The sequence below is a fragment of the Mixophyes fleayi genome, chromosome 12, assembly GCF_038048845.1.
Source record: "Mixophyes fleayi isolate aMixFle1 chromosome 12, aMixFle1.hap1, whole genome shotgun sequence".
NCBI classification, from domain to species: domain Eukaryota; kingdom Metazoa; phylum Chordata; class Amphibia; order Anura; family Limnodynastidae; genus Mixophyes; species Mixophyes fleayi.
Genome location: NC_134413.1, coordinates 23459721 through 23483013, shown reverse-complemented (window position 1 = coordinate 23483013; position 23293 = coordinate 23459721). Strand labels below are relative to the sequence as shown.

The following is a 23293-nucleotide window of genomic DNA, read 5'->3' as shown; positions in this document are numbered from 1 at the left end:
TGGGCGCCTGGTTTACACCAATTCATTATCATCAGCCAACTACCAGGTGCAAAGATTCACCTTCTAGCTGGCAGATGTATAGGCGTGTTTTTGCCATACTTTCTGACACTTCACTCCATGAATGCATGTATGGTTTGTGCAGACCTGCATGTGTTGCATTTACGTAAAACACGCTCTTACTGGACTCAGCCTGCACTTGCATGCCCATTCCCTCCCTGTTCCACCTTTCCAGTCGTAAGGAGATGCAAGTGTCAGATACGTGCAAGGCTGCGTCTGTACAAATACATCCTCTTTGTGGACAAGCACAGTTTGAATTTGTGCAATTTACACTAAGAAAACTGGCATAAGTTCAACTCTGCATCAAGCCCTTAGGGTTTGTACACACAGGCACTTGCTACACAGTCACTGCACATGTCACCAGTTTGAAAGTCTGTAAAAATAGGTTTAACTGAATCCTACAGTAAATGTTCTGTCAGGGTGAACACTTGGGCCAGGAACAAGCAACATTTCTCATTCGTTTCCTATTCCAGTTTTCTCTCAGACTTTAATTTTGCTGCAGAGAGAACCTGTTTGTTCTGTTTACTGACACTGGTTTGTTCTATGTGCTTTGTTCTTGTTTTCACATTACTTGAAAACTAATTAGTGATCTCAGAATCTAATAGGATTTTGTAAAATCTGACTTGTCACTAGACTGGGTAAAAGTCATACATGTGGCAACTCTATAGCGCCTGAATTTACATGATCAGGTAACACTACTAGGACATGCTTCAGCCTCCCACACATTCCACAATCCTTCTTCTTAGCCTCTGATTCATCATCATCATCATTTATTTATATAGCGCCACTAATTCCGCAGCGCTGTACAGAGAACTCATTCACATCAGTCCCTGCCCCATTGGAGCTTACAGTCTAAATTCCCTAATATAGACACACACTCACAGACAGACAGAGATTGAGAGACTAGGGTCAATTTTGATAGCAGCCAATTAACCTATCAGTATTTTTTTTTGGAGTGTGGGAGGAAACCAGAGCACCTGGAGGAAACGCACGCAAACACAGGGAGAACATACAAACTCCACACAGATAAGGCCATGGTCGGGAATCAAACTCATGACCCTAGTGGTGCGAGGCAGAAGTGCAAACCACTAGGCCACTGTGCTGCCCTGATTCTCAGCAGTCCTGCAGAAGTTGTAACCCCAGCCTGTCCTGTCTTCAAGATGTCAACTGTTTTCTCTCCTCAGGGAAGGGGCTTTTAAACTTTTCAATTTTCCTATGCCCTGGCTTTTGGTCCAAATGGATGGCAGCGTGTATGAGGACTGCTTGCCTCACCCTCAAAGCCTGCTGTTACCAGCTTCTGCAGCTCTGGCAGGTAGCTTTCCAAGACAAATCCACACAGCAGCTGTCCTCACTGCAGGCGGTAATAAGAAGTGTGGATGAAGGCAAAAAGTAAAACACACAATTGACACAGTCACTGAGCTGAATATGTCAACACACAGGAGAAACAAACCTAATATCAGGTAATAGGATATAAATGAAATATATAAATAAAAGATTTTAATACATCCATCAGCATGCCCACATCACAAATTTTAACATACTTGCCAACTTTTCCTCATTGGCTTCAGGGAGATCCCGGGGGAGGTGGGCGTGGGGGCGCGGGGCTTGACGAGTCGCATCATTTTGGCTCTGCCCCCTAAACGGTTGTCACAATTTTGTTCAATTACAGCAGGGGGCGGGGTTAAGATGACGCAATATTTGTGTAATTAAGCCCACCCCCCACCACTTATCTATTGCGGGGGTGAGAACCGAGAGGTTGCCCTGCTCTCCCGGGAGGTTTCCCAGAAATGCGGGAGTCTCCCGGACATTCCGGGAGAGTAGGAAACTATGCGTTAAAGAAAAGCAGCTAAGCAGCATCGATTTAGAGTTCCAAGGCAGCTGAGTCTTCCATAATCTTTGATTGGGCCAGCCTACTTCCTCTTTATAGGTTAAATTACTGCTTCCTTTTATGTTTAGGAATTTGTTCAACAATATGTCATTTGCCTGACTTTCTTCCCGTTTCTCAATTGTCATGTTCTGGCCCTTATGTTCAAATGTTTTTCTTCCCTGTTATTATCTGTTATATGGAACTTCTGGGTTTTTTTTTCTGCATAAATAAAGAGATTAAAAAAAAAAAAGGAAAGCAGCTAATGAATCTCTAGAGACTGAAGTGTCTTTTACATTTATGTCTCCATGACTGAAGTCCTCTTGTCTTAGCTGTCAGTCTTTGATTAAATCTTGGTCTCCATGAAAATGGCCACCTCCATAGGCATCAATACATCGACGTAGGACACAATTTCTGAACTGTGTCATCATGCCACAGATGGCGACGCCAACCACGTCTTGTATTGGCTCAGCATCAGGGAGAATGCCAGACTCTTCAGGGAGTGAGGGAGATCACCCCTATTTCAGGGAGTCTGAAATTTGAAGCAATAAACATCATGGGGTGGGGTCAGTGATACTGGCATGACAACATGCCCCCTTCACCCTAATCAGCACACACCTCTCTCCCAGGGGACAGTTGTAAAATATACATCATATCTAATTGCAGTCCAGTCATATGTGTTTGGATTTACGTGCCTGACCTACAATAGAAATCCTAATCTCAATCAGGGAACAATGTTAATCTTGCAATGCTGTACCACTAAAAAAATCACTTGGAACTATAAAAATCAGAGCACTGTTTCCACGGAGAGGTTGATAGTGAAACACAAGAATTGCCTGGCAACCCAGGGGAAATGTGTGTGCTAATTCGTGATGAAACGTTCACTGAAAGGTTAACATAATACGAAAAGACCATATTATTAAACAGGAATAATAAGCAAGAAGACCTTATGCGTAGACTTTGCCTACTAGCTGTGTTTTGATTTTTTTCCCGTTTACTGCACTAAGTTCTACATTTGTGACGAATGTGCTGCAGTGAATAGAGGTCGCTCCTCCCACGTGTTCCCCCCGGCAGGACAAGGAGAGCAGAGTGAGAGCTGCTGGGAGCAGGTCAGTGAGTATTGGGGTGTGTGACATTGCCCAGCGGGGTGGTGGCAGCTGTCAGATCAATGAAGAGAAATATATCGGCTTGTATTTAGCTAAATAAGTGTGCCCCATAATTGTATGACTTACAAATTAGTCCTGTATCATCTATTTCCCTATGGTACCCTTCCTGCAGATCAGGCAGCTTGGGGATTTCCAGCTACTGATGAACTACAAGTCCCAGCATTCCTTCAGGACATACTGGGACTTGTGGTTCCACAAAAAATGGAGAGTCACATGTTACCTACCTCTGATGTGCTGCAACAACGTGCTCTGTGATTGGTGGAAGTGGGCTCTTCCTTATCACTGCATAACCAGATCTGTCATGTCACCTCTCTTTGCTAAATACCTCTTGCATATTAGTATTCATATGTGAGTTAAACGTTATTTTCTCATATTTGGAGAAAAATTACTTATTTTTGTGTTTTTGAAATGGATGAACCCAGATTAGTGCCCCCAATTTATTAAAATACTTCTAAATGTATGTTTCTGTCTGAAATATGATAATGGATGTGCTATGTTGTATATGTAGATTGACAACATTTGTAGCAGCAGGATAAGCCCATCATTTTACAGTGATTTATTTTTCAAGGTCACCTCAGTATTCTAAAATATGCTGACTATACTGTAACTGGGAAGTAACCATTTTCAGTTTGTTTTGAATTACCTTAAAGTATTAAGGTGACAATGGATGTGTAGTATTTTTTTTTTTTACTTTATAACCAATTTAATGGAATTGTGAGAATGTATAATTTTTTATATGTATTACCTGCATGAAGTTAATGTCATTTTGATGTCTCTACATCACTAATGGGCATGTCAAGGACCATATGTTTGGCCATCTAGCCTTCAAAAGGGCTGCATATTACTCTTAATCTCAGAAATAAGTTAAGACAATACATCTAATGGAAGAAAAAAAACACACTGCACACCCTTAGAATACTCTACATAGAGTGCATCAAATTTCCCCTATTATTATTATTATTTTTAATTTTTATTTATAGGGCGCCACAAGGTGTCCGTGGCGCCGTACAGGGACAAAACAAATTACAATACAAGGTGAGACAGCACAGTACAGTAACTCAGTAAGCTCAATGCACAGCTAGAGAGGGCGGGGAAAGGGGGAGGGAGGATCGGCAAACGACAGAGCCCAAGAAGGAGGGCGCGGAAGACAGGGAGACCCCCAGAGGGGACGGGGGGAGGAGGGTCCTCGAGGAGGAGGGCAAAGTAGCTGGAGAGCAGAGTTAGAAGTGGTGGAAACAGGCCCTGCTCAGAGGAGCGTACAATCTAAGGGAAGGGGTGGACAGACAAAGAGACGCAGGGGAGAGAGGGAGAATAGGGGGACAGGGAAGGGGAAAGAAGGAGGAGAGGCAGCAGAAAAGGTAGGGAGTTAAGTGGGAGACTGAAAGGCTTTAAGAAAAAGGTGGGTTTTTAAAGCCCGTTTAAAACTGGACAGATTAGGGGAAGTTCTGATGGAGGGAGGGAGCTTGTTCCAGTGGAGGGGGGCAGCGCGGGCAAAGTCTTGGATACGCGCGTGGGAGGAGGTAATAAGGGGGGAAGAGAGACGACGATCAGAGGCAGAACGCAGAGGGCGGGATGGAGTGTGAATAGAGAGGAGGGTGGAGATGTAGGGCGCAGTGGAGTTGGCGAGGGCCTTGTATGTGAGTGTGAGGAGTTTAAAGAGGATTCTGAAGGGGAATGGGAGCCAGTGAAGGGCTAGATAGAGGGGGGAGACAGAAGAGGTGCGGCGAGAAAGGAAAATGAGTCTAGCAGCAGCGTTAAGAACAGATCGAAGGGGAGCAAGATGAGAGTGGGGGAGGCCATTGAGGAGGAGGTTGCAGTAGTCTAGGCGGGAGATGATCAGAGAGTGGATGAGACATTTGGTGGTATCTTGGGAGAGGAAGGGCCGGATGCGAGCGATGTTACGCAGCTGGAAGCGGCAGGATTTAGCAAGAGAGAGGATGTGGGGGCAAAAGGAGAGAGAGGAGTCGAGGATGACACCAAGACAGCGAAGTTGGGGGACAGGGGAGATAGAGGAGTTGTCGACAGTGATGGAGAGGTCAGAAGGGGATGAGGTATGAGAGGAAGGAAAAACTATGAGCACAGTTTTGGCGAGGTTAAGTTTGAGGAATCGGGAGGACATCCCGGAGGAGATGGCAGAGAGGCAGGCGGACACGGGAGAGAGATCAGGAGAAGAGAGGTATAGTTGAGTGTCGTCAGCGTAAAGGTGGTAGTTAAAGCCGAAGGAGCTGATGAGTTGACCCAGGGAAGAGGTGTATAGAGAGAAGAGTAATGGTCCCAGAACAGAGCCCTGAGGGACCCCGACAGGAAGGGTGGACGGGGGGGAGAGAGACCCAGAGGTGGTCACAGAGAAGGATCGGTCAGCAAGGTAAGAGGTGAACCAGGACAGGACTGAGCCGGAGAAGCCGAGAGACTGGAGGGTGTGGAGGAGGAGGGGGTGGTCAACGGTGTCGAAGGCTGCAGAGAGGTCAAGGAGGATGAGAAGGGAGAAGTGGCCGCTGGCTTTAGCAGAGAGGAGGTCGTTGGTGACTTTAGCCAGGGCAGTTTCAGTGGAGTGAAGGGGGCGGAAGCCAGACTGGAGAGGATCAAGGAGGGAGTGTTCAGAAAGGTAGGAGGTGAGACGGCTGCAGACGAGCCTCTCGAGAATTTTGGAGGCATTTCAAGTCCCCTACTCACCCCAAAACACCCCTTTGATCCCCACAATTCTCATTCATCCAATCACTCATATATTCCCATACATTTACTCAATCAACTTTCAAATATCCTATGCCCCTCAGACTCTACACAACATCCTGCTTAAACTTTCCACCTCACTTGGGAGTACCAGTAACCACCCACTTCTATTCTATAAAAACTTCCTTACCTTGCTTTGATGAGTGAAAAAAGAATAACACAGCTCTTTCTACTGGAGGAAGGAGAGAGACCATATGGTGCAGACTGCACATCCCTCCCCCTCTAATCTCAGGAGTGCTGTTGGCGCTACGTGACCTCAATTTTGTGCAGTTCACGTGATATGGAGGTCCACTGATCCAAGAAAGCTTCACCTGCGGCTCACTGTCCTATTCAGTTTGGATGGGGGTGGTAAATAAAGCTAGGCAGGACATAAAGCAGAGAATAAAAGCTATGGCTAGAAGGTGCTGGGGGCTGCAGGTGATGGCTTTGCAGACTTCTTGTTGCCTATCTTTGCTCTACATGGTTGCAGAGTCAAAGTTATTTGTAGTTTGAGTGAGGGGAGAATTGTGTGCTCCAGTATTTTTTCATTTTTTTAATCTATTTTTCACAAGATGAACCATTGACACAACTTTAATCAAGTACAGGGTCATAAATGAAGTATACTCGCTGTTATATCCCCTTCTATGAGGCTGTAGATGGACACAGACTGTGGGTGATGTTTATCTTTAGGAAGCAGGGCATTGGAAAAACAACCGGCTGCTCAGCCCTATGATTCTCCTTCCTGTTTCCTCTATTTGTCATTAGCCCAGCAAAGAGACTCATTCCTGAATAGGTTCTTCTGTGTCCTCCTACAGCTTTAGAGAAGGGGATTTACCTGTAAGTGCAAAAATCCCCTTTTCTCCTTCAGCAGTTGTGGGACAGAGATTGTCCTCAATGGGGTGGGAGGAATTATTAGAATTACACAGTTGCCTGATTTTTCTTACCTAACAAAGGTGTGCTCCATAGAGGTAAAGACCAACCAGCCTGCTCTTTAACATTGTGGCTGAGTGGTGCAATTCTGACCTTGACCATAGATAACATGAGCTTGTGGTGAAGGGTTTGCTGTATATAACAATGAACTTGAGGCATTCTGGCTGCTTATTGCAACATATTTAGAGTATGGAGGTTTGCTGTATGGTCTACAGCATATGTTAAAGAATTACAAGTGTTTGGAAATCCAGCACAACGAGGGGATGCTATAAAGCTTTAGGTCTGTTGAGTGCCAATTGCATTGAACTGCCACAGTGTAAAGAAGTTAACGTGAGGACAGACACTTTGTCCACCTGATGTAGTTTTTTCCTCTGGTGTAAGAGAATTTTGTAAGCCAATACTCAGTCTAAGGGCTTGTTCGCACCTATTTGTTGTTAATAAAGTTTTTAGCTACAATGCCTGAAAAATGAATTAAAAATAGGATGAATGCTATTCTATGGGCTCATTCCCATCATTGTGTTTTAATGTCCCACTTCAAATTTTACAACAGGGTACAGCCAATTTCTTATGCGCTCATGGCAAACATCACTAAAACTAGTTTGTTTCATGCTTCATTTTTACCTATTCTCACAGCACCCTGGAGCTTTTAAGAATGTGTCCATATATTAAAGCATACAAATTAAACGTTTTATGTGTTCATTAAGATATTGTTGTATATTTGACATTATTTTTTTCTAACAGGTGACAGATTCTAAACCGTAGAGATTATGGCTGCTCAGATTTCAGAATCGGATCAAATTAAACAGGTAAATAGGTCATATAGTGTGGAGATCACTTTTTTATATAAGCTGTCAAGTAGGTCACCTACGTCTCTTGTCCAAGATTGATTTTGTATATAACACTTCACAACTGTACTGTTGTCTGTTTATGGTAATGTGTTTTAAAGCAGTAGAGAAGCTTTCGAGATTGGGTACTGAGAGGAAGTAATTTCTTTGGATAGCGCATGCATGAAAATCTTCCCCCTCCTAGACAAAGAAAGTACATTTTATTATCTGCCCATTGATGATGTGCTAATAGATGTAACGTCGTTGTTGGAATAGTGATAAAATCCTGGCAGCGCTAAATGGACAAACATTCTCACAATAATTAAAAAATATAATGTTTTTTTTCTTCCTAAACTTTTGATTGGTCAGTTGAAGACTCTCATTTCAAAATGGCTGACCAGGGGGATTTGCCATTTAAAATGGCAGCTTAAACTGTTCACCACACACAAGTTTTCTACTTTTTTAATTATTGGTCAGATGACCATCGATGCTTCTTCAGTGTATTGTCTTTAGAGCAATAGCCTTGTGTCTTTTCTTCTACTGTTGAACGGCCAATAGCTTAAGTTTGAGCAAGTTGAGGTAGTTCATTGAGCTACTTCTTTTCACATGTATGTATATCTAATTTCTCTTCATGTTCAACAAGCATAAACCAACTGTTTTGCATTTCAGTTTAAAGAATTTCTTGGAACATACAACAAACTGACAGAAAACTGCTTTCTGGACTGTGTAAAAGATTTTACAACACGAGATGTTAAGCCTGAAGAGGTATGTTTGTGTCCTCTATGCACCAATGAGGGAATTGCAAATTATTAATACCATTTGGTATTATGGAAATAACTAAAATATTTAAATTGCTAGAATTTTGTACGATACATTTACTGCTGACACTTCAGCAAGCAGCATTGAAATGGCTTAATTCTAAAATAGAAGGCTATTTACTGTGCAATCAACTGTTTTATTTTCCTTGTAGGCCTTCACCACCTGTAGTTTTCCAATTCTTATTTTTACTTAACACCTGGGGGTATATTTACTAAACTGTGGGTTTGAAAAAGTAAAGATGTGCTTATAGAAACCAATCAGATTCTAGCTATCATGTATTTAGTGCATTCTACAAAATGACAGCTAGAATCTGATTGGTTGCTATAGGCAACATATCCACTTTTCAAACCCACGGTTTAGTAAATATACCCCCCAAGTCTCAGTGGTATGTTAACCAATAAAGAAATTAATTTCGTGTAGAGTATACTTATTTGGTTCTACATTAGATGCATATAACAGTAATTTGTTATATGTTATATGTCCGTTCATGTATCTGCTTTCTAATGCCAAATTATTTGATCTAATTTTAATTAATGACACTTTTTTTTCAAACTAGGGAAAATCTGATAAAAAGGAAAAATGTTATAGATCAGTTCTCAAGTTTTCTCGATTAGAATCCAAATTCTATGATAAATCAGCTTTGTAACACATTATTTGCTTATTCATTAATAATGAACCTTCCTTTAATTGCTTTAAAGTTGTCTATAAATTATATTGCCAGTAAGAATCTGAGTGGTAAATTGGGTACAAAATAATATGTATTAAAACACGATCGTTATTTATTGTTTATTACTTGGTGGAAAATTATTGTTTAGCAAACAAAAAGCATCATTTAAATAAAGCATTACATTTGATGTTTCCCATACAAAAGGCTAATCTAAGGTTATGTGGATAATGTTGACATAACACAAACCTATGGTACTATTTATGTATTATTCAAAGTGTAAATACCACTGATATATTGCCATTCCGATAATAACTTTCCTTTTTTTATATTCTATATTATACTGTAAAATTTCAGTGAGTCTTCAAAATCAGCCTTATGTTTAAAGAGTCACTAACATGTAATACAAAATGATCCAATTGAAAAATGAAAGGTATCTTGAAAACCACAGACCCTCTACTTAGTTCCTTGCTGTCTTCTAACAGCCATGAATGCTTCATGCAGCGTTTGTGACAGGAAGTGTGGTGTGCGCACAATAATGTGCCCCTCCCATATGTTTAAACTCTTTCATAGATAGTGCCCACCCCATGATTAAACCCTATGACAGATATCTTCAGGTCCTCAGATCTTTATACATACATTTGTGTATGCTATTACTATCACTTTAGTATAAAGCGACTTATTTAAAGATCCGTTACAAAAACAACCTTGTATCCTTGATACACGATTTGCGCAAAACATACATATGTGCAGAATGTTTCACATTCACTGACGTGTCATATTCTGTCTTTATTCTTAGGTTACCTGCTCAGAGCACTGTCTACAGAAATATCTGAAGATGACACAGAGGATATCGATGAGATTTCAGGAATACCATATACAACAGAATGAGGCCTTGGCAGCTAAAGCAGGACTTATTGGGCAGCCTCGATAAATGGAGACCGTTCTTCAAGGTAACATCGGTCTAGAAGCCCACGTGCCGTGCTGTCCAGGGAAGCTGCACTACAGAGTTATCGGTGCGCCGATACACTCCGTGCGGAAGACCCGACAGGTTAAATGCCGAAATAAGATTGACGTTGTCAGAGACCGGTCATTTCATTATGGGAAGCTATTAAATGGATTGCAGTCACCGATATGTATTCACAGACATTAAAAATACTTTTATAATAAAAATAGAAAAACAATATTTAATTGCCATTTAAGTTTTGTGATGTATCTGAGAATTAAAATTGATCATGTACCTATTTCTGAGCAATTACAGTATGTGCTAATTTTCATTGTTTATAATCTGTGAATTAAATTTATCCTACAAGGGAGAATATTAGATTGATAGTTTCCCTATTACATTATAAGGGGAAGAAGCTTGTTTGCATGAGGTGATTCCATTGTACTGCCGTCATATTGGGTTATGCTGTTTGTATGTGACCCCAACCATCTGCCTTGTGCTGTAATCAAAGTGTCTATGCTTCATTCTGTTTCACACTACTTTCTTGGTTCAGATGAACAGGGTTTATGCCTATGTAATGGATAAATGGCAAAACCAAAGGACATTACTGCTCAATACAAAATAATAAAAAAGTCTCTGCACTGACTTTCATAATCTTTATTTTAACTTCAATTTAAGGGGCCTCTATGTACCGCATGCCATATAGATTAGGGGCATTCACAGAGGAGGCTGGCACCCCAAATGTAGGCCTATAGCAGCCGCACCTCCTGCTACTATGGTACTTACGCCTTTATTTACTATTGCCAAGTTAAGGTGGAGGGGTGCACTGATTATGACCTAGTAAGAGACAGCAGTATTATGTCAGTCAGGACTTATAAGGGGAGAATGGATCGGCCACTTCTGGAACGTGCTGCCAATGTCGAATATAAAGCGACAGCTTCCAATATTAGTATAATTCAGACGTGGGTAGTTCAAATGTAGCTTGCCAGCTTTTGTGGAACTACAAGTCCTAGCAGGGCAGGAACGCTAGAACTTCCGCAGGAGCTGTAGAGGTACAGGTTGTCTGAGCTTGATATCGTACTGCTGCTCGTGGGCAAAATAGCTAAACTACTGGCACTTGCTGGGTATTGCAGGCTAGTGTGTTGTGTACTGCTGGTATGCTCTGGACAAAGCTGCAAATATGCTGGTAATTTCCATTGTACTGTACAACATTGAGATCAGTTATGGGATTGTCATCCAGGGTGTTTATGATTATTTTTTTTTAGAGGGGGAGGACAGGGAAGGAGGGGTGGACTGGGGGGGGGGGGGGATAGGGAGGTACGAAGTCCAGGAAGTAAAATATGAAGAGTCGTGGATTTCATGAAAGGTAAAACACTGTTAATGGGTCAGGTCTTGCAGAATGATTTTGCTGTTCATGGTATCAGTCATATACTCCATACTGTAAACATACCGTATCCTTTTAACCACTGTGGCAGCAGGAGGAGCGAGGGATTTCCATTCCGACACTAGCCGTCAGGTGACAGCAGAACAAAAGTGGCGAAAAAGCTTGTGGTGCTTTGTAAGCGTGCCCTTAAGACTCATTTCTTAATTCAAGTCTATCAGTCCTCCTCCTAACTTCCTTGTTCTGGCTCTCTCCCCCAGTCAGTACCACCCTATTTGTGTCTCCCCCTTCCCTTTAGGATGTAAGCTGTCACAAGCAGGGACCTCTTTCCTTGTGTGCTCCTTCTACTATTCCATCACCCTCAGTACCTCTTGGCCTGCTTCCTTAGCCCTGTTTTCTTAAGCTTCGGCCTACTTCTCGCTGATTTCTACCATCACTTTCACTATCTGTCCCAGAAATAATCTGATTTGCTTTACCCTGTCACCTGTGTATCTATATATTTTTGTTCTTTCTGTATCATGTTGTGTCTTGGTTCTCTGTTTTCTGTATATGTAATGTACGGCACTGCGGACCCTTTGTGGCGCCTTATAAGTCAAAGATAATAATAATAATCTGTGGGGCAGCAGGTAATACTGAGCGGATGGGTCATTTTCAAGACTATTGACCAGAGTTTGTAATGTGGACCAGTAACTAGATACTTTGGGGCATGATCTCCAAATATGTAGAAAGGTACCACGAGATAGACACCCTCTCTGCATCTGTCAGAAGTGTCAGGAATAATTTGATATAATTTTTTGGGAACATAGTACCATCAATATAATATTATGTAAGCAATCGCCTCGATTTTTACACAAATAGAGCTGTTTGTGGTGCGTTCCCAGATCTCAGACCAAACACAAGACCTTTATAATAATGAAAGTGAAACATTAAAGGCAAATAATATAATTTTGTACAACGGAGAAAATTTTATTTTAAAGGTAAAGGTATTTGAGGGAAAAAATGCTGCAAAGTAAGAATGCTTTCAAAAATAGAAATGACAATAGTTTGTATAAATTAACAAAATGCAAAGTGAATGAACTACCTTCAAAAACTGCACGTGTACATACAAGAATTGATGCTGTTTTGAAGGCAAAGGGCGGTCACCCCAAATATTAATTTGATTTGGATTTCTCTTCTGTTCATTCACTTTGCATTTTGTTAATTGATACAAATAAACTACTATAATAACACTTCTATTTTTGAAAACATTCTTTGCATCATTTTTTTCACACCTGTCTAAAACTTTTGCATAGTATTGTGTGTGTGTATATGTATGTGTATATATATCTATCTATCTATCTATCTATCTTTAATGTACACCAACTTTCAAAAGAACCACACCTTGCCCTTAATTCCAAAAATGAAACAACAGCCCAAAACGACCTCGGCATGCCCACATCACTCCAATCCAAAATGCCCCTTACTCACTCCAAATTTCCACTTCATGCAACAAAATGCACCCACATACACTCAGACCCCCATAAGCTTTCAGATCTCCCCACATGCCACTCAGACCTCCCTGCATGCCCTTCAGATCTACTCGGATGCCTCTCAGACCTGGCTAGATGCCCATCGGCCCTCCCCACATTCACTATTCCTGCCCTTCACACATGCCTTTCAGCAATATCCCTTACTTGCCCATCAGAAATGTTAATAAGGCTTGTAGTGGCCATAGGTTTTAGACCACATAGAAGTGAACACAGCATTTCTGTCTAATGCAGCCAAGGTGACGTCTGTCTATTGAACCGATCCTTAATAGATAGAGGATGTCCATTTAACTCCAAAAATCTGCTTTGCTGCATTATTGAAGTGCTTTAAGAGTGATTTCTTACAGGAGAAAATTAAAGCCTTAATTTTATTTAAATTCCAAAAATCTTGGCCTTCCGGCACCGAATCTTCCAATATCTCTTTAGAGATTTTAATCACTGCCATCCAAAATAGTTTGAGCTTCGAACATCTCCACCATATATGCTAGGGATGTCCTATTGAGCAATCACGGTGCCAAAATTAACAAGCATTGAAGTGGTGTGGCTTTGACAAAAGAGGACAATATAATAAAACAGCAGAAAGATTTGCAGAACAAAATTTATAATTTTTCTATATATAGAGAAATATATATAGATATTTTTAGATTTTTTTTTATATATGTATTTTTAAAAGATTTTTTTTAAAAAAACTAATAAACAAAAGTAGAGGGAGGGGGTACAAAAGAGATAAAAGGGATGGGAGGAGGGACAGGGGCACAATATTGAATAACATTTAACAATATTTCTTTGTCTTTCTTATTCAGGAACTGCAATCATACTTTGCCTGAAAGAATAAAAGAACAAAGAGTTAAAATAGAATAGGTCTGATGAAAGTAGAATCAATTTAATTAAGTAGTTATAAAGAATTATTCGTTTTTAGAATATGTGTGGATTGGAGGGTGTTTTGGTTTGAACATTCTAATCTTATGGTAGTACAATTAGCTCTGACTAATGTTGGGAGAGCAGCCTCCATAATTATATATGTGAAAATATAAACAATTGAAATTGCAATTGGGGTTTATCCATTTTCCAGGACAGACTAAAAACCAGCATACTCTGTAGTGTAACAGACAGACAAAGCAGTAGGAGCCCCCTGCTCACCAGCTTACACTCTATAGAAGGTCTTCCCTCCATCCACATGTTCTTTCGTTTATTATAATATATTATTTTGCATTACAAGGATAAGGTACATCTTAGTGGTTACAGGCTTTCACTGTACAACAGTGACACAGACGTCACAAACACAGAATTACGGCACAGGATACACTGGTTCAAATCCTAGGGGAAAATGTATCAAGATGCTAGTTTCCAGCTGGTTTGAAAAGTGGAGATGTTGCCTATAGCATCCAATCAGATTCTAGCTATCATTTTGTAGACTGTACTAAATAAATGAGAACTAGAATCTGATTGGCTGCTCAAGGCAACATCTCCACTTTTCAAACTTGCCCGAAACCCGCAGCTTGATACATTTACCCCCCAGTGTCATCTGCTATTGACTTAGGACACATTTTTTCTCTGTGACCCAGGCTGACTATAAAATTGTAGTATTACCATGTTTCTTATTTATACATTAAATTGGCTCATGTGTGAGCTTCTCACCTGTTCCTGTGCTTTCACTTTCTTGTTCTGGATGTTACATCTTTTCTTTGGCCGCTTTGATGTTTTATTCTGGGCCTTTGATGGTGGTGCTAGCTCTTGGTCTAATATGGAATAAAGCATAGAAAATTACATTTGGAATGAAATACTACCCCAGTCATGAGCAATTAAGAGATAAACTATTCAAATAATTTTGGGCAACTGCTGCTACTAACACCCTGATACCTGCACTGATTAGAGAGCGCTCGTGACATCACAAACCCAGAAGTTGGTCCCGGCAGCGGCTATATGCCACGTATCTCCCACATCAATATGAATTAAGTTTATTAATTATTATTTGTAAGTTGTGCAAAGGTCCAAGACTTGAATTAAGCAGGAGAGACAATTATACAGTATGCACAGAGCTACCATATATCACTGTGAGGAAAGCTTCTAATATCTAGTAGCAGCAACGATGGGAAAACATCTTGCAGAGTAAATCTGAGCTATGTGATTCCATATACATTGTAACTGCTCAGCTGGTCTGTGGAAAGTACTCTCTCCAAGGAAAACATTGCTTCAATCTTCCTCATAACACAAAGCCCATAACAAATTGGGATAACACTCTTGGGGGCATATTCAATTAGCTTTCCCATTCGCGGTAACGCGCGGTACAGTGAAAGCTGCGCAGTATTGACGGTAATACGGTACTGCAATAACGCGGATTTTCCTTTGCAACCCTATGGTGTGCGCACAAAAATCCACGTTATTGCGGTACCGTGGATTATCTTCACAGCCCGTTCCAGCGCGTTACCAACCTGGTTGAATACTCCCCCTTAATATTTACTGTGTGGACTGATGTATCTATATTATAACAACATTGTTACATGAATGAATATTTCTGTATATAATTATATGGTGTAGTGACAATATGAAGGAATAACATGGGTATGTCTCTATAACAGAAACATTAGTTATTCTATTTATGTGGAGATATAGGGACTATATATAGAGGACAGGGTCTTTGGTAAGATAAAGTTCTGACCTTTTCCTAATAAATGAACTTAATTAATCTGTTTGACCACAATGATATAGAGATCGAAATCAGGTATTCGGATCATATAAAGGAGAACATTAATTAAGATGTGGGAGAATGTCTGGAGATGTGGTTTAAATGTTATTAGTTTGAGTATGATACAGGTGATATGTCACTACCTGAACAATAAATACTAATTATCAGAAGAACGAGTAGTCCCCTACACGAAACAACAGTAATGAAAGACTGTATGAAGGATTATTAAATAATTGTTGTGGACGGTGCAACACAATGAAGAACATATGAGAAAGAATAACTAAAAATATAATTTAAGATATGTATATATTACATTTAGGAATAGCACACTGGTTGAAAATATAGGGGACATATTAATATAACTCAATCTATAGAAACTTTAATTTACCAGACTTTACAGTTCGGCCACACTTAGTGTTTGGAGAACAATTTTTATTGAGCACTTTATTCCTTTCTGTCTTCACTCTCTTGACCTATATTTTTTATATGAATTTAGATTTCTTTATCCATTTTTTAATGGATTATAATAAAGATGATTTTAAAATGATAAAATAGGATATGATTGTTGGACTGGAGTGTCTTTCTTTTTTTCTTTTTCCTAGACCTTGTTCTTCAAATGATTAGAGAGCAGTAAGAGAAAATTGTGTGTGCTATATAAAAATAATAACTAAGAAACAGTAAAATGACTTGTGTGTAAATACAATACATATTTGTAGCAGGAGGAAACAAATAATAAAATAATACTCACCTTCTTGAGCTTTCCTTTTTATTTCTCTCCTCCTCCGATCAATAGCAGCGACTTCTGTTTTTAAACAGCGGTACCGCATCCAAATTGCCTTCAGTTCTTCTTGTAGGACACTTATTTTCTCATCGCTGCTCAATCCATCTATGAATTAGAATAAAATATGAAATGTATCTCTATCAAACCACCTGCCCTCCACAGCATAAAAAATCACTATGTGCTAGATAAATGATAATGATTGTGGTTATTTTCAGTTGTATAACCATCTGAGATGATGGAATCCTCATCTTCTGGGGTAGACAGTAATGTTACAACATCGATATAGGAACAGAGTTACATGCCAACAGCTGTGGTTCAACCGGACACCTAGGGAGGAATTCATTTAGCCGCGTTACTCTAAAAAGTATCGCGGCCTGCACACTATTACCGCTACTGCGGTCATTTTTTAACCATGATTTTTGCGCGTGGCTCAGGGAGCCGGTAACAGAAATCCAGGTTTCAAATACTGTATGAACTGTAATAGTGTGTAGGCCGCGTTACTTTTGAATTCCCCCCTACAGTTCAAGGTTGGTCTCTGTTTTAAAAGCAATTCAAGTTGCAGTGACCACAGCTTAAGCAGAACATAGTACAGATGCAAAACAAACGCCTGTTTATCCACAGTTATTTACAGGAGGCCATGAGACTTAGCAAAGTGCAGAACTGCGATGTTAAGTAACTTATCATTGGCTGCTCCTGGTGAAATGATGTCTCCATAAGAGTTGGCTATCAATGCAGTCCCTATATCTGGTGCCTCTCACTCAGTCCTTCTAAGGGAGCCATAAAACACTGTAACTCCAAGAGCTTAGAATAATTTGGTTTACTTAGTTAAAATCCTGTTTGTTGACTGTGTACAGGTGATAGATCCCCTTTTGATGCCATTTGTAATTACAGATGACTATGTTCTTGGTATCATAATCTGATTTGTTATAACTTACCATTAGAGCATCCACTGGAATCGCCCATTCCTGGAATTCTTACTGTTCGTAGCCGAACCGCTCCTAATGTTTACAAAGTAAGAGTCAATGCAAAGTTCCAAAACATTTGATAGAAAGCTACAACATACAAACGTTACTCCTATAGGCATACATTCATATAAATATCCTCTATGCAGACTGTGAGTTTTGATGTCATTGTTTATGATTGGCGAGTTCTGATATCATCACATCAGTGCATCTATTATACGGGATAATACCCCCCTGTACTGTATATTCTGTATATTAGAAGTGGCATCAGGTTGCTGTGCTCTGTATAAAAGCAGTCTGACTTCAGCCTCTATGTTTAGATATGGTCACAGAACCGTCAATACTATAACTTACAGCAGAAAGTACATTATTTCATATATACAAGAAATGGGGGGGGGGGGGGGGGGTAACCACCACAGAAATACAAAACCTGAATCACAAAAATGTGTTTGTGTAAATGTGTCTACTATAGTGGACTACATGGTCCGAGCATATTTGTATGTTATATCGCAATATAGGCAGTGAACAAACTTAAGGAGTTGTCTCTATCTTCCCTTTTCCTTATATAATGTTCAAGTCATGCTGATAGAGGATAAACATATCTGAATAAGATTAACAGGGGGGCTGTTGGTGGAAACAAAGTAGCAGTGCACAACATACAACCCGAGGGCCAATGCTTCCACCCCATAACAGGTTTGCTGGCCCACCGGACCAAACAAATGATAATTATGGATCAGCCCACTGGAAGCCCTCCACCACCTGCCACCAGCAGCCACAAAGTTTAGCAACTTATCATTGAATCATAGCATTCAAAGTCTAAACTATTCTGTACAGCAGTTGGTGAACAGAGTATGAACGGTGAGCACTGGAGCAATGGGAGCTTGAAAGAGATAGAAGAGTCCTTACATAGTGCAGGTGTCTGTAAGTACTTTTCTTCTATATGTGGCACCACGCTTGGCATATTATTGTTGGCACCAGCTACGTCTCGGCATATCATTGAGGGCACCATCTATGAATCAATTTTCTATAGCTTGCCCCAGATATGAAAAGTTATACTATAAGAAATACTAATAATAAATTAAAATTTCCATCAACACTTTACCAATACAATTTACAATATAAAAAAAACAGAGCTCTATGTAAAGTACCAACAAAATATGCCGCACCTTTTAATAACATTTCTGTTCATGTTATTTTTTTAAACAAATCCAATAAAAATGCCTTTGTTTGTAGTATTATAAATATCTTTAGGATTTCTATAATGACCAGGTAGTTTAAACCCAAAAACTTTAAAAGGCCTACTAGGACTTACCTGTATTTACACTGTAAATATGTAAACTTATGTACAGCTAAAACGTATTGTCTAGACCGTATGTGATCCCGTGAGTTCAATTGAGCTGTGGACAAGACTATATTCTGTCTGCAGACAGGGAAGTTGAGACCGTACGTCTGACCATCAACGAAGCTCAACAGTTATGAGGCAGTTTGAATGCCACCAGCAGGATGATGCGTTATGTTCTAGAACACAATCAAAAGTATACAGCCTCAGCTGCTGGCATGTGCCAAAACCAGTACATCATTTGCTGGTTTATTTCCATACAGGATTTCCTTGCCTAAACGAGCTAATAAATAAAATTTGGTTAATCAATGTATTGATTACAGCCTTTTCCACACCAGTTGGAGACCTTATCCACTTGGTTAAGATATTCTTGTGGTCTTAACCATATAGATTGTAATCTCTCACAGACAAGGCCCTCTTTCCCTGTGTCCTACTCCTTTCAATTCCCATGCCACGAGATTTATGTAAAGTACTAATAAAATATGCCGAACATTTCTGTTCATGTTATTTTTTTAAAAAAATCCAATAAACTGCCTTTGTTTTTATTATTTTAAATAACTTTAAGATTTCTATAATGACCAACTAGTTTAAATCCACAAAGTTTAAAACACCTACTAGGACTTACTTGTATTTACAATGGAAATGTGTAAATTTCTGTATCGATTGGTTGGCCTGCAGGTTTTTTTTAGACCGTATGTGAACTCCGCTGAATTGAGCTGTGGACTCAACTATATTCTGTCTGTAGACAGGGAGGTTGTGTCTGTACGTCTGACCATCAACGAAGCTCAACTGTTATAAAGCAGTTTGAATGCCACCAGCAGGATGATGCGTTATGTTCTAGAACACAATCAAAAGTATACAGCCTCAGCTGCTGGCATGTGCCAAAACCAGTACATCATTTACTGTTTTTTTTCCATGCGGGGTTTCCCTTGCCTATATGAGCAAATCAATCAAATTTGGTTGTTTAATGTATTGATTACAGCCTTTTCCACACCAGTTGGAGACCTTTTCCACTCGAATTAAGATATTCTTGTGGTCTCAATTCTGTAGAGTGTAAGCTCTCACAGACAAGGCCCTCTTTACCTGTGTCCTCCTCCTCCTTTTAATACCCATGCCGCTAGCACACCTATGTCCTGCCTATGTATCTATCTATCTATCTATCTATCTATCTATCTATCTATCTATCTATCTATCTATCTATATCTATCTATCTATCTATCTATCTAATTATCTAAATCTATCTATCTATATAAATCTATCTATCTATCTATCTATCTATCTATATCTATCTATCTATCTATATAAATCTATCTATCAATCTATCTATCTATCTATCTATAAATATATAATATATATATATATATATATACACATTCACGCAGATGTATACATACCTATACATACAAATACAATTCTCTAAATATACTTACATCCAGCACAGAGACTGATACCATAGTACTATGTTTAAGTTAAATTTTAACCTGGGTATGTGACAATTAAACAAAGGAAAATTAAAAATAAGGGGCTACAGTTACTTGAGACAATTGCAAATGGGAAATCAAAAAAGTATAGTTGGGGTACCTTTAAATGTCATTGACTTAACTACATTCCTGCATTTATTTATGTATTTTTAAATGACCATCACAATACCTTCTAATGCACTTGACAAGGAGATATAATACGGTAAGGTGTTTCCCATGTTTATTGCCCTCACTATTTGGAGTCTTAGAACACAAGTCATGTTAGACTGAAGAGAGGACTTTAAAGGAGGGCGTCCCAGCTTCGATTTCTGCTTCCTCTTCCTCCCGCTTTTCTTCCTTTTCATTATCATTTCTGTTCTTAAAAAGAAGAATCGCAGAGATTAGTTATCACCATTGAAAGATTGCAATGTTTAAAAAAAAAAAAAAAAATTCCAATAATAATCTTTTTATCTACTCTCCTTCTCACACCTTAGATATACTTAATGTAAAGCGATGGTTTATAATCACTTTCGGGGCTAGATTTACTAAACTGCGGGTTTGAAAAAGTGGGGATGTTGCCTATAGCAACCAATCAGATTCTAGCTGTCATTTTGTAAAAGGTACTAAATAAATGAAAGCTAGAATCTGATTGGTTGCTATAGGCAACATCCCCATTTTTTCAAACCGCAGCTTAGTAAATCTAGCCCTTGGTTTTTTCATTTGTTTTCTTTTTCATCCACCTTTTTCTGACGGCCAGATGACTCTATAAACACTTAGAAAAGAAAAGAAAGATTCCCATATAGTTGAGGCATATAGTTGAGGCACTCCTTTATTCTTTGGTATTTATGTAAATATCCTGATAAAACATCAATCTTTATTAATCATTCATAAAAATGAGTGTACACATATAATGTATGTTGCAAAATATCATTACAATCAGATAATAAGGAATAGTGTATAATAAAATGTTGTGAATGCACAACAAGGTTAACTCTTTAGCGTATGTAATCATTACCCCTGATGATCAGTTACAATATCCATCTACTATCTCATTTAAATGTTGAGAAGTTCCAGACTGATAATATTATTGTTTAATTCAGTGTGGATAAGGGTGATAAATAAAGCTATATTGCTGTGCTAAAGATTATTGTGAACTTATCTATTTAATTATTAAAAAATAATGCGTGCGAGAGGTAGTGCTAATTAACAAACTAAATAAAACCATAAAAATGCGTGATAAAAAAGTTCAGTGTAAATATTCTCATTGTTAAAATACTCTGAAAATCGTATTAAATATGTGACAGGTATGAGAAAAAAATCATATTTAAACTCATTTTTTGTTAGCTGTATTTTAAATTTTATATATATTTTATTATTTCTCTTATTGTCTAATTTTTATATAATGGTGTCATTTATATTTCATTATTGTTTGTTATATTGATTAAAAATATAACAAATCTTTTACTTATTTTACTTATTTATTTATAATTATCAATATATCAGATAGTGAAGGTGATGATGATATAGTAAAATTAGAAATGATAATGAATATTTTATCTTTGTATTAGATCTAAATTTATTTATTATTATTATTGCAGAGAGTCATAAAAACTCTTAACTCCTTCATCTGGAGACTGGCCATGACACTGTCCACATGGAAAGTCTCCACTATCAACGGGGGAAAGCCACTACTCCGTCCCAGGGCTCTATGCTCCAATTCCCTTTCCAGGATCAGACAGTGTGCCGATTTGGATCGGAGTCCCCACGGTATGTATGCTGTAAATAAGAATATATATGTCTATTATTATGGTAATTTTGTTCAATTTAAACTCTATGTTTAAACTTATATTATATTAGCCATATATTGATTCTTAGGAAAAACAATGTATTCTAGAAGTTCATAATATATTCCATTAGCTCTTGTATAAAACAAGAAAATCTCTCTTGAATGATAACCATTTCGCAATCATTAATATATCTGGTAATAGAGAGTAATACTAATATTTAATTTCTCACCCTTTTGTTAAACCTTATTTCCTATTATTCCTTCAACTCCCCAGCCCAGAAATAACATGTCTCCACCCATACCAGGGCCAGACAGCAGCCCAACCAGATGAGATTCTCTCTTGTAAATGTATTTATTCTTTAATAAATCTTCTAATTTATTAGTTCCTTGTTGTAGTTGTTAAGACAATTTATAGATTTTCTGTGCTCCACTTATATAAGAAAGGTTTATAAGGCATGTAGTGGCCATAGGTCCTAAACCAAGTTGAAGGGACTCAGCATTTCTGTCTAAGGTGATGTCCTCCATTGACATATAAAAGTCCCGTCTATTGAACCAATGCTTGATGGAGGGGATAGAGAATTTCACGTTAACTAGAATAATTGCCTTTGCTGCATTATCGAAATGCCTTAGGAGTGATTTCTTATAGGAGAAAATTGGAGACTTAGTTTTATTGAAAATCAAAACATCTGGGCCTTCTGGCACTGAATCTATAAATTTAGATATTTTTATCACCTCCATCAAAAATGGTTGGAGCTTCGAACATCTCTACCATATATGCCAGGGATCTCATATTGAGCACTCATGGAGTCCAGAAGATTTCTTGCTTAGAATACTAGAGTATCTGTACCATCTAGAAATAACCTTATGTTGACTATCTAAAGCTGAAACATTACTTGAAGAGGCTTGGGTGAACTGGAAGATATTTTCTCAAATTGGGGTATCTATTTGTACATTTAGATCCCACTCCCAGGCCTGGGTGGTTTTCGGGGGAGGGGGGGTTAAGAAAGTATATAGATCAGCTATAAGGAGTTTGTAGATTGAGGAGACTGAATGTTTCAGAAGTTGGTAGATGGTACAAAAATTTTCAAACATCTATTTACACTTTCAAGGTAATGTTTGATCAGAATCCAGACCCAACTTTCCTTGTCTGGGAGTGCTACCTCTTCCTTAACTAGAGTGGATGGATTCCTCATTACCAACCAGTTGGCGATCATGGAGAGGTCAAGCTGAACACCAGTTCCTAAATATTTGAGGTGCTAGACCTGGTGGGAAATCTTTGTTATATGTGAGGGAGGTTAGAGGAGATACTAGCAGAGAAATATGTTCAGAGTATCTCAATTTTTCCATTGAGCAAAAGTCAGGACAATTGTGGGATTGGTTACATGAGGCAGAG

General features: G+C 38.9%; 1 protein-coding gene across 1 annotated transcript; it reads left to right on the top strand.

Annotated features, from left to right (window-relative positions):
- Positions 1–2878: 2878 nt before the first annotated feature.
- TIMM9 (translocase of inner mitochondrial membrane 9) lies at positions 2879–10277 on the top strand. The gene is made up of 4 exons (XM_075191903.1): positions 2879–3030; positions 7468–7532; positions 8220–8315; positions 9833–10277. The coding sequence occupies exons 2-4, from the start codon at positions 7494–7496 to the stop codon at positions 9965–9967; spliced, it is 270 nt and encodes an 89-aa protein (XP_075048004.1). The 5' UTR covers positions 2879–3030; positions 7468–7493; the 3' UTR covers positions 9968–10277.
- The last annotated feature ends 13016 nt before the right edge of the window (positions 10278–23293 follow it).

Coding starts and splice junctions, on each gene's coding strand:
- TIMM9 (XM_075191903.1), top strand. CDS start 7,494: ATGGCTGCTCAGATTTCAGAATCGGATCAAATTAAACAG. Junction 7,533..8,219: donor AATCGGATCAAATTAAACAG/GTAAATAGGTCA, acceptor TTTGCATTTCAG/TTTAAAGAATTTCTTGGAAC. Junction 8,316..9,832: donor GAGATGTTAAGCCTGAAGAG/GTATGTTTGTGT, acceptor CTTTATTCTTAG/GTTACCTGCTCAGAGCACTG.